Below are 12,455 nucleotides of genomic sequence, written 5' to 3'. Positions count from 1 at the left end.
TCGTCACTCCTCTCCGAAGAAGAAGAAGCGGCTTTGACTTCGAGGAAGAAAAATGTCGCAAGTGCTCGCAAGTGCGAACATGGCGATGCGTTAGCGGGCTGTTGAGTCTATACGTGTATATCTAATACCGTTTAATTGTATTAAGCGATAAGATCGAGCGATACTCGGGCGCGTTCTCCGCCGTGCTAGATCCGCTTGAAGAATCTACGATCTATGAGAGAAGGAGAGAGAGAGAGAGAGATAGAGAACCAGAATCAGAATTATTATTTATTACACGCTCTGGGAGTTCTGGGACAAGTTCCCTAAAGTGTAGGAACAGTTATTACAAAAAATTTAACTATGAGTGAATAGTGCATATGAATAGTAGTTGAGATAAGAATATAAAAAGAAATAAGATGAAATATGAAAAGAATGAAATAGAGAAAACGAATAAAAATGAGAGAGAGAGAGAGAGAGAGAGAGAGAGAGAGAGAGAGAGAGAGAGAGAGACGCGCGTGTGCCTTTTCCGTTCAATTTGCCGCGCAAAAAGATCTCGAAACGGATGATTCGAACAAGCGCGTCCCAGTTGGGAAGAGAGCACGTGTCCCGCCACGTTATGTAGCGCCGTAATAGCGATTTCATTACCAGTCCGTTTGGACATGTAGAGCAACATCTGCACGCCGGGATCGGCGCTGGTGCGCGAGAGCCTCTATTAGAAATTCGTTCCTCCCAGTCGACTCCGTTCTACCGATTCTCGTGTCTCCTCCTCCTCCTTCCTGCCCCCCCTCCCCCCCCTCCCCTTTGTCTTTTGCTGCACACAGCTAAAACCGCAACACGCGCGACGGCCGAATGCGGCCGGTACACCTCGTTGGTTTTTCATTCGCGAGATTACGATAACTCGCGCGCGTTTACATTGCGATTGATAGTAACTTCCTTTCCCACGCTTAGTATCAGGATTGCGTTATCTGCGCGATGCGCGGCGGCGGCAGTGGCGGCGACGCGTCGACGCGCGCGCGAAGCAGCATTGCGACGGTGTTTACCGTGTTGATATCGGCGTGACATTAAAAAGAAAAGGAAAAACGTTCGAAAAGGTAAAGCGTGGTATCACACGAAAGCAACTTAAACAGCGAGACTAGGGAAATGACCGATGACTGTCGAGAACGTAAGCGGCCATTTTGAAGCTTGAGCAATGTCGAAAATTCCGATTGGTTGAAATTCTCAAATCTTACGTTTTACTGCTTAAGTTTTTTTTTCTTGTGTTTCCAGCTTGAGGTCCGAAACAGTAAGACTTAAAATTTTCAACCAATCGGAATTTTCAGCGTTGCTTGAGTTTCAAAATGGCTGCCTTCTCGTTCCGTACCGTCATTTTCCTAAGTCTGCTCAAGTCTTTTCGTGCGTTCGGGCTTTAACAATTGAACAAAAGACAAACGTTTCGGCGCGCGATCGACGAATTTCGAAAAACTGCTCGCGGAGTCGCGTTTTTACGCGAAATCGCCAGGTGTGCACGTTGATTTGATCAAGTCCCCCCCCCCCCTCTCCCTTTTATTCCGCGATGATCGCTGCACGCCAGCCTGAAATAACAAATTCCATTCATTGAATTATTCAGCTTTATGGCTTTGCTTTTCATTTGCACACAAAACGTACGGACATTTTTACGTCGGTTTCATATAACAGCTCGAGCGAGCCGGAGCCGTAATTACTTACCCGCGGACGTCCCCGGGGACGGTTTTTGCACGGCGCACCTCGCGCATCGGCGCGGGCCGATGAGAATAAACCGGCGGTAATTGTTATTCCACTTTTGCGATCGTGGATTTTACATAAATGTCGTCGCGAACGACACGCGCGTCGGACGCGGCGTTAGACGTTTCCCGTCGCTCTTAACATACCGAAATGTGTAAAACGAATAAAGAGAAGAGAGAGGCCGTCGCGGAGGAGAGAGGAGAAGGGAGAGAGAGAGCGCGCTCGCGAGAGAGAGAGAGAGAGAGAGAGAGAGAGAGAAAGAGAAAGAGAGGGGTGGAGACTCTTGTCGTGAGCACTGTATGCAAGTCAAACGACGCATTATTCCTTGACCTGACCCAACGAAACCTCCTTTCATATTCATTAGGAGCGTCCCACTTCGGTCCCGCCGCTTTGAACCACGAAACGCAACCGTGTGTCTCCGATGCAACGCACGGAATCGATTTGTATGAGAGAGAGAGATACATATCGGAGGGGAGGGAAAAAAAGTACACCTCCCACATGAACGGAAGCGTTAAACAGATGTTAAATAACGATCTACGATGGAGTACGGTCGGCGTGCCGGGTCTTCAGCGGCGTAACTTCGCGCCGAGCACGCGTCGAATCCGACGGGGATAACGTATCGCTGACGGATCGGAGACCTAGACTTTGTAGAGGAAGCGAAGACGTACGTCGTTGCTCGCGCCTGATATCGCTAATCGCGCGCTATCAGACGCGACGAGTCCCGTAAAGCCCCCGTGCTCTTCCGTCCTCCGTCTCTCGAGTTCCGCGCTTTTCCCGCGTCGGGCGCGCCTCCTCGTCTCTTTTTCCTCATTTCTTCCTCGATCCGAGCTGGATGACGCGCGTCCAGATGAGATTCTGACATCTTATCGCGTGCAAGATCGCCCGAGCACAATGCTATTCCCGTGTCGCAGGGCCGTATGCATAACGCCCGTGCGTGTCATTAGCATTTCGACAGTGTGTATCGTTCACCTCGAAAAAGATTTCCGTATCGGTTACGCATCTGCGGATCGGAACGGGACGCGCTGATCTAAGCGCGTTGCGTTCTCAAAGAGCCACCCGTTTTTAAGACGGACGAGGGGCCACACGTAGGCATCTAATTGTCCCGACTTCCTATTCTTGAAGATTCCTTTCTCCTCTTCCACAACGACGCACGTCCGCGTACGTAGATTCCGCTGATAGGTTCTGCGTTCCAGCTCGGATGTAGATTAGGTACAAATTGACTTTCAAAATGTATCCAAATCGGAGGGGAAATATGCGGCTCCGATGCACCGGAATTTCGGAGCGTCGGAGAAGGCGGCTCGGCGCGCATCACCGTAATCCGGCCTTTTGTTGCAGAGGGACGCGGGTCACGCCGATGAGGCCGAGGGCACCTTCTGGGATCTGTCGTGCGTCGACAATCGCAACGCGAGGAATCAGAGTCATGTACGCCAGCTGCAGGAGCAGTTGGCGCAAGCCACCGTGAAAGTACGCGAGTTAGAGTGCGAGCTAAAGCACGTTCAGAAGGTAACAATTGTTAACAACAGGGTCTCCCACTCTCCCCCGTGATGCGACGTTAAAAGTTGGTGAAAATAATAAATATATATACAGATGAACAGTGCGGCCTTCAAGGATGATATATCCGACGGACATCAGAAGGCCGAGGTCGTGCGGGCGAAACAAGACATGCTGAACCGCATAATACAGATGGAAGAAAAGGTACGGGATGTATCAATAATTTTGACATCAGTCATTTTCCGTAATATTTTTAATTTTAAATAAGAATGAGCCCGAAGCCGTAAATAAAGTATAAAGTTACCTAATTGAAGTAAGGGGGAAAAAAGACGCTTTTCCAGAAGTTAGATATTTCAGACACGCTGGTGGGAACAACTCAGGCTGCTTAAATCCGATGGGAGCATTTCTCGAGCCGTGGGTCCACGAGCCAAGAACTGTATCCAGGTTCTAGTTCCGAGAAATGTGTAGCCAATCAACTTGCAGCTTTTCCGTAAAAGATGCACCTGGACACAGTTCTTGGATCGTGAACACAGGGCTTTAGAAATTAATACTCGCTATACTGTTGCGAGTGAGAAAACTTGTTCTCAATCTTTTTGAAGTTTCTTTATTAATCGCATCGACTTTTTTTGCACGATTTTAAATAATAAGCGAGCTCACGAATTATTTGTGAACGGAGATTTTAAGAAAATCGTGCAGATCATTAAAATTCTATATGTATAACTAATAAGTTACTTTTTTTAATGATATTCAGTTTCGCCATTTTGCGTTCTCTTACACGGAAGAAAAATTAATGTCAGATCAACTCTTACACCCTCAAATTAACGCGTTCATTGTTTTGTATATACAATTTACAATCTTCTTACAAGCACTTAAAAAGCTTACATTCCAACAATATTACAGTCCTATTTAAATACTGTAATTGTCATCTCAAGAATACATATAGCTATTTTGTTTCCTTTCCATTCCATTCAAGAAAATTATTCTTAAATAATAAGCGTACATTTTTCTTGACTGAATTGTTAGAAAAGTGCTTCATTCGAGTAAGTTTTTCTTCCTTTAACGCAGTACAATCTCGTTTCAAGACTTTCACGTTGAGACTAAAGATATTTTCAAAAGAAGAATATTCTTTTTTTCTGTGTAGACTCGGGAAGCAGAACGAAATGCTAAACATATCCAATTGGACGAAGCCAGTCTTGTCAATGATTTTCGTTCGGTAATATCGAAATTAAATTCACGTGAGAAGTGCGATTTGGTCAGCGGAGCGCTGAAAGCTCTACAAATCGAAAACGAGACGCACGAAACAATCAAGGACCACGAGAAATCCAAGGAAGAACCCGAGAAGATCGGTGGCTTCGAATATAATCCTTTAGCGCTCAAATATGCAAGCTCGCAACAGAGCAAACCGCACGATTCGGCCCAAGAACTTTTGATCAACATGGAGGAGACGGCGCAGAAGAGAATAGAGGAGCTCCAAAACGAAAATAAAGATCTTCTGGATGCTATGGAAAAACTGGACGAGGAACATACGCAGTCGATTGGTAAGTAAATAGTAGAGTCTTTTCTGTACGTCAACGGCCATTGTCTCGTTCTTACCGTTGTCAATGTTGACATAAATTTCGATTTTTGCGCAGAAAAACTATTGTCGCTCAAGGAAGAAAGTAATAAGAAGCATCGCTCTCTACAAAATGCGTACGAACAACTTTCCATAGATTACAATGAGACTCAGAAAAGAGTAATTGAATTGCGAAACAATGCGTTGAAACACGATGAAAATACCTGTACAGAAACGACTCATCAGTCTGTTCAAACTGATGCGGATAAATCGCACAACCGCGTTCACATAACAGTTCCCTCGCAAGAAGCTGACGTAGTATCAGAAACGAGCGTTTTAGACGATATTACCGAGAAGGTTAAAACTATTTTAAAGAACTGTACCTTGAGTAGCATTGAACCGGGAGAATCGGTCTTTGAAGCTGTCGCGAAACAGTATGTTGATTCTAAATGGAAACTCGACATTTTGGAAAGGAAAGTAACAGAGCTTACTAGAGATTTGAAGGAAACCGAAGAGATGAAAGATGGCTTGCAAATGGAATGTGAGGAGCTGCAGTCTCACATCGATTCGTTATTATTAGAGAAAAATATTAGAATGAAACCGTATCACGGCTTAGAACTAAATTTGCCGGCTATTCCTGAGGCAAGCGAAGAACGAGTAGCTTCTCTGGAAATGGATGTTGAAACTTTGCGAGATGAAGTGAACCGTCTCTCGACTGAGAACAAAACGATACGAGAAACAAATTCAACTTTGCTTGCTGCACAAAGTAACGAAGTGCCTTTGATAGACAACGATGATTCGCAAAGAGATAAAAGTACCAAACTGTATACGCATGTAGGGGAAAACAAAGAGCTTCCAGTAACCTCAGAAATGAGTATAAGTTCGAACGAAGATATAGCGTCGGTCGAGCAACTGACGTTCGATCATGAAAACGCGAAAGAGGAATTGGAATTTTCGGTATCCAAAACGAAGTTGTTAGAAACTAATCTTGCATCTTTGCAGGACACCGTAAACAAATTGGCGGAAGAGAATAAAGATTTGTTACAGAAGAATGATCACTTGGATTTGCAATTATATGACAGGGCTGTGCAAGAACGTGACCTGCAAGAAGAAACTTATCATGTGTTGAGAAACTTGCGAAAACGGCTCGATAAAGCTAATCGTGAAAAAGTAGAATTGGAAAATGTTATTTTTTGTAAGAATGAATCATTAAGAAGGATGGGGTCTCTAATTGACACGGCACAATCTGAAGTAGTAAAATTGAGTCAGGATAATGATAGATTAATTAAAGAAAATGTATCTCTGTCGGAGCAATTAACTGCTATACACGACGAATCCTCGGGTAAGATCGAGCTGTTGAACACAGAAATGTCATTGCTTCAGCAAGAACATGAAGACTTGAAACACGAGGTATCGATTTATAAAGAAGAGTTACCTGTGCTGAAGCAAAAACTATACAAGGCGCAGGAATATAACACAGAACTGGAAAACAAATATGCGTTAAAGATGCAAAGCGAGCAATCCGAATTACATAAGAAAGATATTCATAGTCAGGCGATGGAAATAGAACGGCACGGAAACGAATTAAATCTTAAAGAGCCGTTTACTGAAGATTTGAACTTGCTACGAAACAGATGCGAGCTTTTGGAACAAGAAATAGAAATGCTTCGTAAGGAAACACAGGAATTAAAAAAAAATACCACGGAGATATCTTCGACAAACAAAGATAGAGCTAATAAAGAGGAAGAACTTTTAATTGCTGAAGATAATTTTGTCGGAGTACAAAACACAGACGTAAAAACAGAAAAACACGATTTAATGACAAGAGATATGGATACAATGTTAAACGAACGACAAATGTTTGAATCGATTGTCGATGAAGAAAGGCGAGAAAAAGATAGCATAAAAGCACGCAATAAAAACTTAATGGATGAGATCAATGATTTGCGCAGCAAGTTGCAATCCGCTTTCGAGAATAATAAAGAGTCGGCAGAGATGGCTAAACAGACTATTGAAGATCTTTCTCATATTATTCAAGGAAAAGACCAGGAGATAAACATTTTGCAAGCTGAGATAACTCACGTGAAGAATATTATCGCGCAATCTTTGAACGATCTTACTGCTATCCAAAACCAGAAAAGTGAGGTCGAACAACTCGTTTCCGTTAAACATCACGAAAGTTTGCAATATCAAAGCGAGATCCAAAAGTTGATTCAACGCGTAAATGAGCAAGCGGTTCACATCCAGGAATTAATTTCGGAGCGAACAGCGAACGAGATGCGCAACAAGGCGAATATAGAAGAACAGCAAGCAGACCCTGATCGTAACGGACTTGATCATTCCAGACAGAGTACCGAAATCGCGGCTCTGAACAAAAAATGTGACGCCTTAGAAGCTGCTCTTGTGCAAGAGCAGTCCAACACGAGAATCCTGCAGAACCAGCTTACTGAAACTCAAAACAAGGAAGCTAACTCCGCTAAAGAATTAGAAAGACTAAGAACGCACTTGGTCGAAATGGAATCAAGCTATACGGAGGAAGCTTTGAGCGCCGAGAATAATCGTCAGGAACTAGAAGCGAGATTATTGCAGGCTGAAGAAAAAGTGAAGAGCAATTCGAACGCCCTCACATCGGCAAACATCAGGTCTAATCAGCAGGTGGAAACGCTGCAGCAACAAATAGCTCTGATCACTCAACAGCGGGATCAGATACAGGCGAAGTTGTCTGCCGCAGAGGACAATATTCAGCTGCAGTCTGCCTCTTTGACTAACTTGCAAATAGTCTTGGAGCAATTTCAACAAGGTGAATAATATTTTGTAATGTCATTATTGCAATACAGTACCGGCCAAAATTATATCGCCTTTCGATGTTTGGAGCATAACTAGTTTTAAAGTGCACGAAAAGTTCAAAAATCATGGTGTACTTTGTCACATTTCGTTATCCTTCATATACTAGATGCACCTGTTATCAAGTTGTAATGTAAACTACTGTAAACTTTTGAGCACGTTCGATGCACTTCGACGAAAGTTATGCTCAAAAAATCGAAAGGTCATTTGGCCGGTACTGTATACCATACAAGTAGTAGATACTATAATAGGTATACCTACATACTGTAGTTCTAAAATATTATGATGTATTAATAATATGCCATATTTACAGATAAGGAACGCGATGTCATGGCGACTACAGAAAGACTTCGATCTCGACTCACCGAGTCATACGAGAAACAAGATAAATTATTAGATGACATTTCGAATCTTCAGGTTTGCTTTTACATCTTTTCCGTGCATTTCGCATACCAGACCGACTGGATTTATTTTATTTTTTTAAAAAACTACATATTGCACGTACGTGTGCTTACAGCAACAGTTACGTGAAGCTAGAGAATGCTTGAAAGCTGCCTCTAGACTAAGCGAACAACTGGAGAAGAAAGACGAACAAATCGAGCGACTCAACGAGGAAGGTAACTATTATCAAACATTACGTACATCTGGCATTGTCTGCATCTTGTTCCCTGTTTATGGCATGATTAGTGTTTTTCAATCAAATTGTTTTATGCATCGTGAGAAGCGAGTTGAGAATGAGTTTACCTCTCACGATATATCGTGAGATATATAGAATCTATAGAAGATTGGTCACGTATCGTTCTTACACATACTTCTGCTTTTATCTTAACCCATTGCGATGGACTGACGAAGGTCGAGTCGCGCGCTACGGCATAAATTTAATAATGCATCAAATATAAGTTCAATATAGTACATGCATAAACGTAGTATGTAACAAACATCATGTCGGAGCAATTTGATGGTATCATCCTGCTGCGTCGCGACAGCTTCGCGCTGTCAGCGGAGAGCAACAATGAAAAATGGATCGCGCTGTTCAAATACATACAAAATATGGTAGCGACTTCAGTCAAATGATTTGCCAAATTATGCTATAAGCACCACAGATAGCAGCGTATGTGATAAATAAGTCTCCAAACTGTATATACAAAATTTCCGCGTTCCTCCTCTCTCCAACGATAGCTGCGCTCAAGTTTCCTAGCGGTTGCCGCGATGATAAGTCGACAAAATAATAATTCGGACACGTGCACTGTCACGAGGACATTACTAAATTCTTGCTGTGCAGATCTCCGAACGGAATACATCAATCTTATATATGGCTTCTTTGTAAATAACATAAAGCACGCAACGCATACGAGGAATCGTTTGGAAATGATTTAGGTAGCACCGGAAGGGACGTCATTCGTATGTTATGTATATAACACCCACGATCGAGGAGAGGATACGATAAAGTGTCGAGGGCACAAACGAACTACAGATGTAGAATTATCAGTGTGTTCGCGTTCTGTGACTAATCTGCGAAAGCAAACACGTACACAATCCGGTGATGTATTCAAATATCAGCTGGTAATTCTGGGATTTGTGACAGTAGCCCAGGATTCTTGCTGGTATCTGGCTACGAACTGGATCATCGCCTTTGCATACTCACAAATCACGTATTGGTTGGTTCATGCAATTGCCGCTGGTGCTGGTACTACGTTTTTGCACTCTACCACATGCGAGTTCTGTTTTTTTTTTCTTTTCATCCCTTGTTGGCGACTCTAACGAAAACTGTTCGGTAACTTAAACAAAAGCAAACAGGTATTAATGTTGCACCTTCTTTTATATATTACGTTAAGCTCAGCTCAGTATCCTCATCGCCTGTTTTCGTTGGATCGAGTCATTTTATGTTATTTTGTAACTAATTACAAGTACAATGACTAATTAAATGTACGATTGAATGGCTGTATATCATAGCGATTCCCCAGTAGCAATCAATTTTTGTGTAATAGATCAAATTTGTACCTTATTACCTTGCACATGTAGTAGGTATTGTCCCGTTTTCATTTTACATTGTCTAATAATGCAATTACACTACGCAATAATGTAATTTGATATTGTATTTTATCTGCCGAACCGCATGCAAAATAACGATGTACAAAAGAGGACATGAAGTAGGTATTTTGTAATTTTTCAAACCTGCACCACGTATAGCGAGCTGTATTAACGACACTAAACATCGAAACGTCGGATCACGCGATCATAATGGTATACTAATTGTAACGACAGGTAGGATTGTTTCAAAATAATTGCCACTACTTTTATCTACAAATCTCAAAATGTATTATTTTCTCTAAACGAAATATGTTGGAACTTTATTTAATTTCTGTATAATTGTTTGGAGAAATCGAAGAGCTTAGGCGACTCGAGAGAAATAATTGTATGATAAAACCTCACGTTTTGTTCAATTTTACGCGAGATTGCATCGTGGTGACGAAACGTGTCACTCCATATGCTGTAATGTATAATACATGAGTACAAATATTAGATGCAGTGGTAGAATATCAAATAGAAATGAAACTGCAGAAATGTCGATTGTAAATGAATAACACGTAGTCATAATTTGGTAGCGATGGCTGTGGGTAATCTCATGCGGTAACTGTGAGCGTGTAAATACGAAAAGCTCATATTACCTCGTGGGGTTTCCCACCCGTTACCAAGATTCGTCAAAATTATGAGCTTCTTAGTTAAAGATCATTTTTGACAGTCAGAAAAATCGCTTTTCTTTGGCTTTTAGTAAAGAAAGAGAAATTACGTTTTTTTAAAATAATAATTTACGTAAATTTCGAGGAGTGGCAAAAGATAAAGCGTTACGTACATAAGTTACTCTCTTTTCCTCTCTTTCCCTTTCTCTCTCTCTCTCGGAAACTCCGTTCGAACGTGCTCCGGTACGTGACTCCGGAGTACGGATCGTTTTACTAAAACGCTTCTTTAATTCTAGTGGCATGCGCGCAACCTTAGTTTCGTAGAACGGCATGATAAACGAAGAATGCAGCATGAGCAACTTAAGGCGCAGGCGAGAGTATTGCATCAGGTACTGGTGTGATATCGAGGCAACCAGTACTTGTGTTATACTTACGCTCGTGTCTTTTCGAGCTACCAATTCGAGCCAACTTTACAACGATGGATACCGCGCATGGTGTACATAAAAAAAAATATCCGCAATCGATTCCTTAAATAAGTATCAACCACACTCCGCAAGAGATTTGACAGTTACCTGTGGATGAATGCATTTACTAAACCCTCTCATTTTTCTCTCCAAAATTTGCGGCCCTTTAAAAAGCGCACAATTACAATTATCTCGTTTATTTATCATTATATTAACATAATAATTGCATTATTCATTTTTAGTAGCACGATTGACAGCGTCCTTGAATTTCGCTGACCAAAAGATGAAAGAGATAGTGGATCACGACGAGGAAAAGGTCGACAAGTGAGTAAATATGGTCCACATTTAACGAAACGGACGAAAGAAAGTACCTTCTGGATAATTCTTGCAGAGTTCTCGTAAAAAATCTTCTTTTGGGTTACTTGTCTTCGGCCACGTCGGACAAGTCTTCGATCCTCAGAGTTTTTGCCAACGTCTTGGACTTCACAGAGCCGGAGAAAAATAAGACCGGCTTGAACAGCGTGGCGGCACACGGTAGCAAAGATTGTGTATCGTTAAAAGTACGTACTTATTAATTTTATTATAATCGATCAATATTCATTTACGTTCAAAATTCAACAACTTGGCCCATTACGGCCGCATCGCCGATATCTAACGTTCTATATCTTGCAGGATCGAGAAGCATCTTTATCAACAGCCTTCGTGCGATTTCTAGAGAGCGAATCTAAGCCGAAGCCTCAGTTACCAGCTTTACCGATCGTGAATTCAGTAAGTAACAATGGTTCAGCGCGATAATCCTCCATTAAAAAGCATTACTCTCATTATACGCTATAATTGCAGCCTTCGTCGCGACCAGGATATAACAAACAACAATCGTCATCGTCATCATCATCGACGCAATCTACACTACTGTTGTCCAACGTTGCTCTTCCGACATTCCCAGACTTTATGCCAGCCAGAAATACAGGATCTATCTTGAAGGAGGTGTTGAAAGACAGTTGATTAAGCGCATTATATTAAACTTTGTACAAATAATGTTAGAAGTTACAATACATTCGATTGCATTTTATATCGATCTGTGATCGTTACTTCTACCATCTCATTGCATACAATTTTCATCACCTCACAGGACAAACCTAATAAGTATTTAAACAAACAACTGTGTCCATGAAACACCGAAAAATATTCAGTAATGACTCAGGAAATTTATACGAATAATTTAGGATATTTTAAGAGAGGAAATACTATATGTGTCCGCTGATTAACGTTGAATGTGACAGCTTAACTTTTGTAGCGTTCAACTCGCTTGGCTGTTGTGATAATTAACTCACAACCAAGCTCTGGAGACAGTCTAACTGGTTCTCAAACAAATCGACCAACTAAAATTTTCGAATAATAATCAAATTAAGGCGACGTTCTTAAACGCAGCTCTGTAGGACAGTAAAGTTATTTATATAATGGCTACTATATTAAGTTCGATTAAATTCCATCGAACAGATAACAATACATCTTCTACTTTCCTAAGAATATAATAAAAACTACCTACGGAGTTGGTAAACAGCAGTATACACATACATACACATACCTATACATATGAAGAATGAGAGAGGTTCTTGTTTCACTTGAAATAATTTTAATGTAGCCATATGATGTTACAATGAACGGAAAGTATTCTATACCGCTGCACTCTTTCGGTGCAGCAAA

General features: G+C 41.6%; 1 protein-coding gene across 1 annotated transcript in view; it reads left to right on the top strand.

Moving 5' to 3' along the window:
- LOC105567023 (thyroid receptor-interacting protein 11-like) overlaps positions 1-11,822 on the top strand; it is a 28,721-nt gene extending 16,899 nt beyond the window's left edge. Inside the window, exons 4-13 of the mRNA XM_012021532.1 lie at positions 3,055-3,222; positions 3,307-3,414; positions 4,352-4,748; positions 4,842-7,562; positions 7,920-8,023; positions 8,124-8,223; positions 10,994-11,075; positions 11,143-11,311; positions 11,424-11,519; positions 11,592-11,822. Coding sequence (XP_011876922.1) covers positions 3,055-3,222; positions 3,307-3,414; positions 4,352-4,748; positions 4,842-7,562; positions 7,920-8,023; positions 8,124-8,223; positions 10,994-11,075; positions 11,143-11,311; positions 11,424-11,519; positions 11,592-11,753 — 4,107 coding nt within the window. The 3' untranslated portion in view covers positions 11,754-11,822. The remainder of the gene's footprint in view (positions 1-3,054; positions 3,223-3,306; positions 3,415-4,351; positions 4,749-4,841; positions 7,563-7,919; positions 8,024-8,123; positions 8,224-10,993; positions 11,076-11,142; positions 11,312-11,423; positions 11,520-11,591) is intronic.
- Positions 11,823-12,455: the final 633 nt, after the last annotated feature.

This window comes from Vollenhovia emeryi, unplaced genomic scaffold (assembly GCF_000949405.1).
Source record: "Vollenhovia emeryi isolate VEMERY1.0 unplaced genomic scaffold, V.emery_V1.0 DF939141.1, whole genome shotgun sequence".
Classification (NCBI taxonomy): domain Eukaryota; kingdom Metazoa; phylum Arthropoda; class Insecta; order Hymenoptera; family Formicidae; genus Vollenhovia; species Vollenhovia emeryi.
Note: the sequence above shows the minus strand (reverse complement) of the source record. Positions and strands in the feature narration are given on the sequence as shown.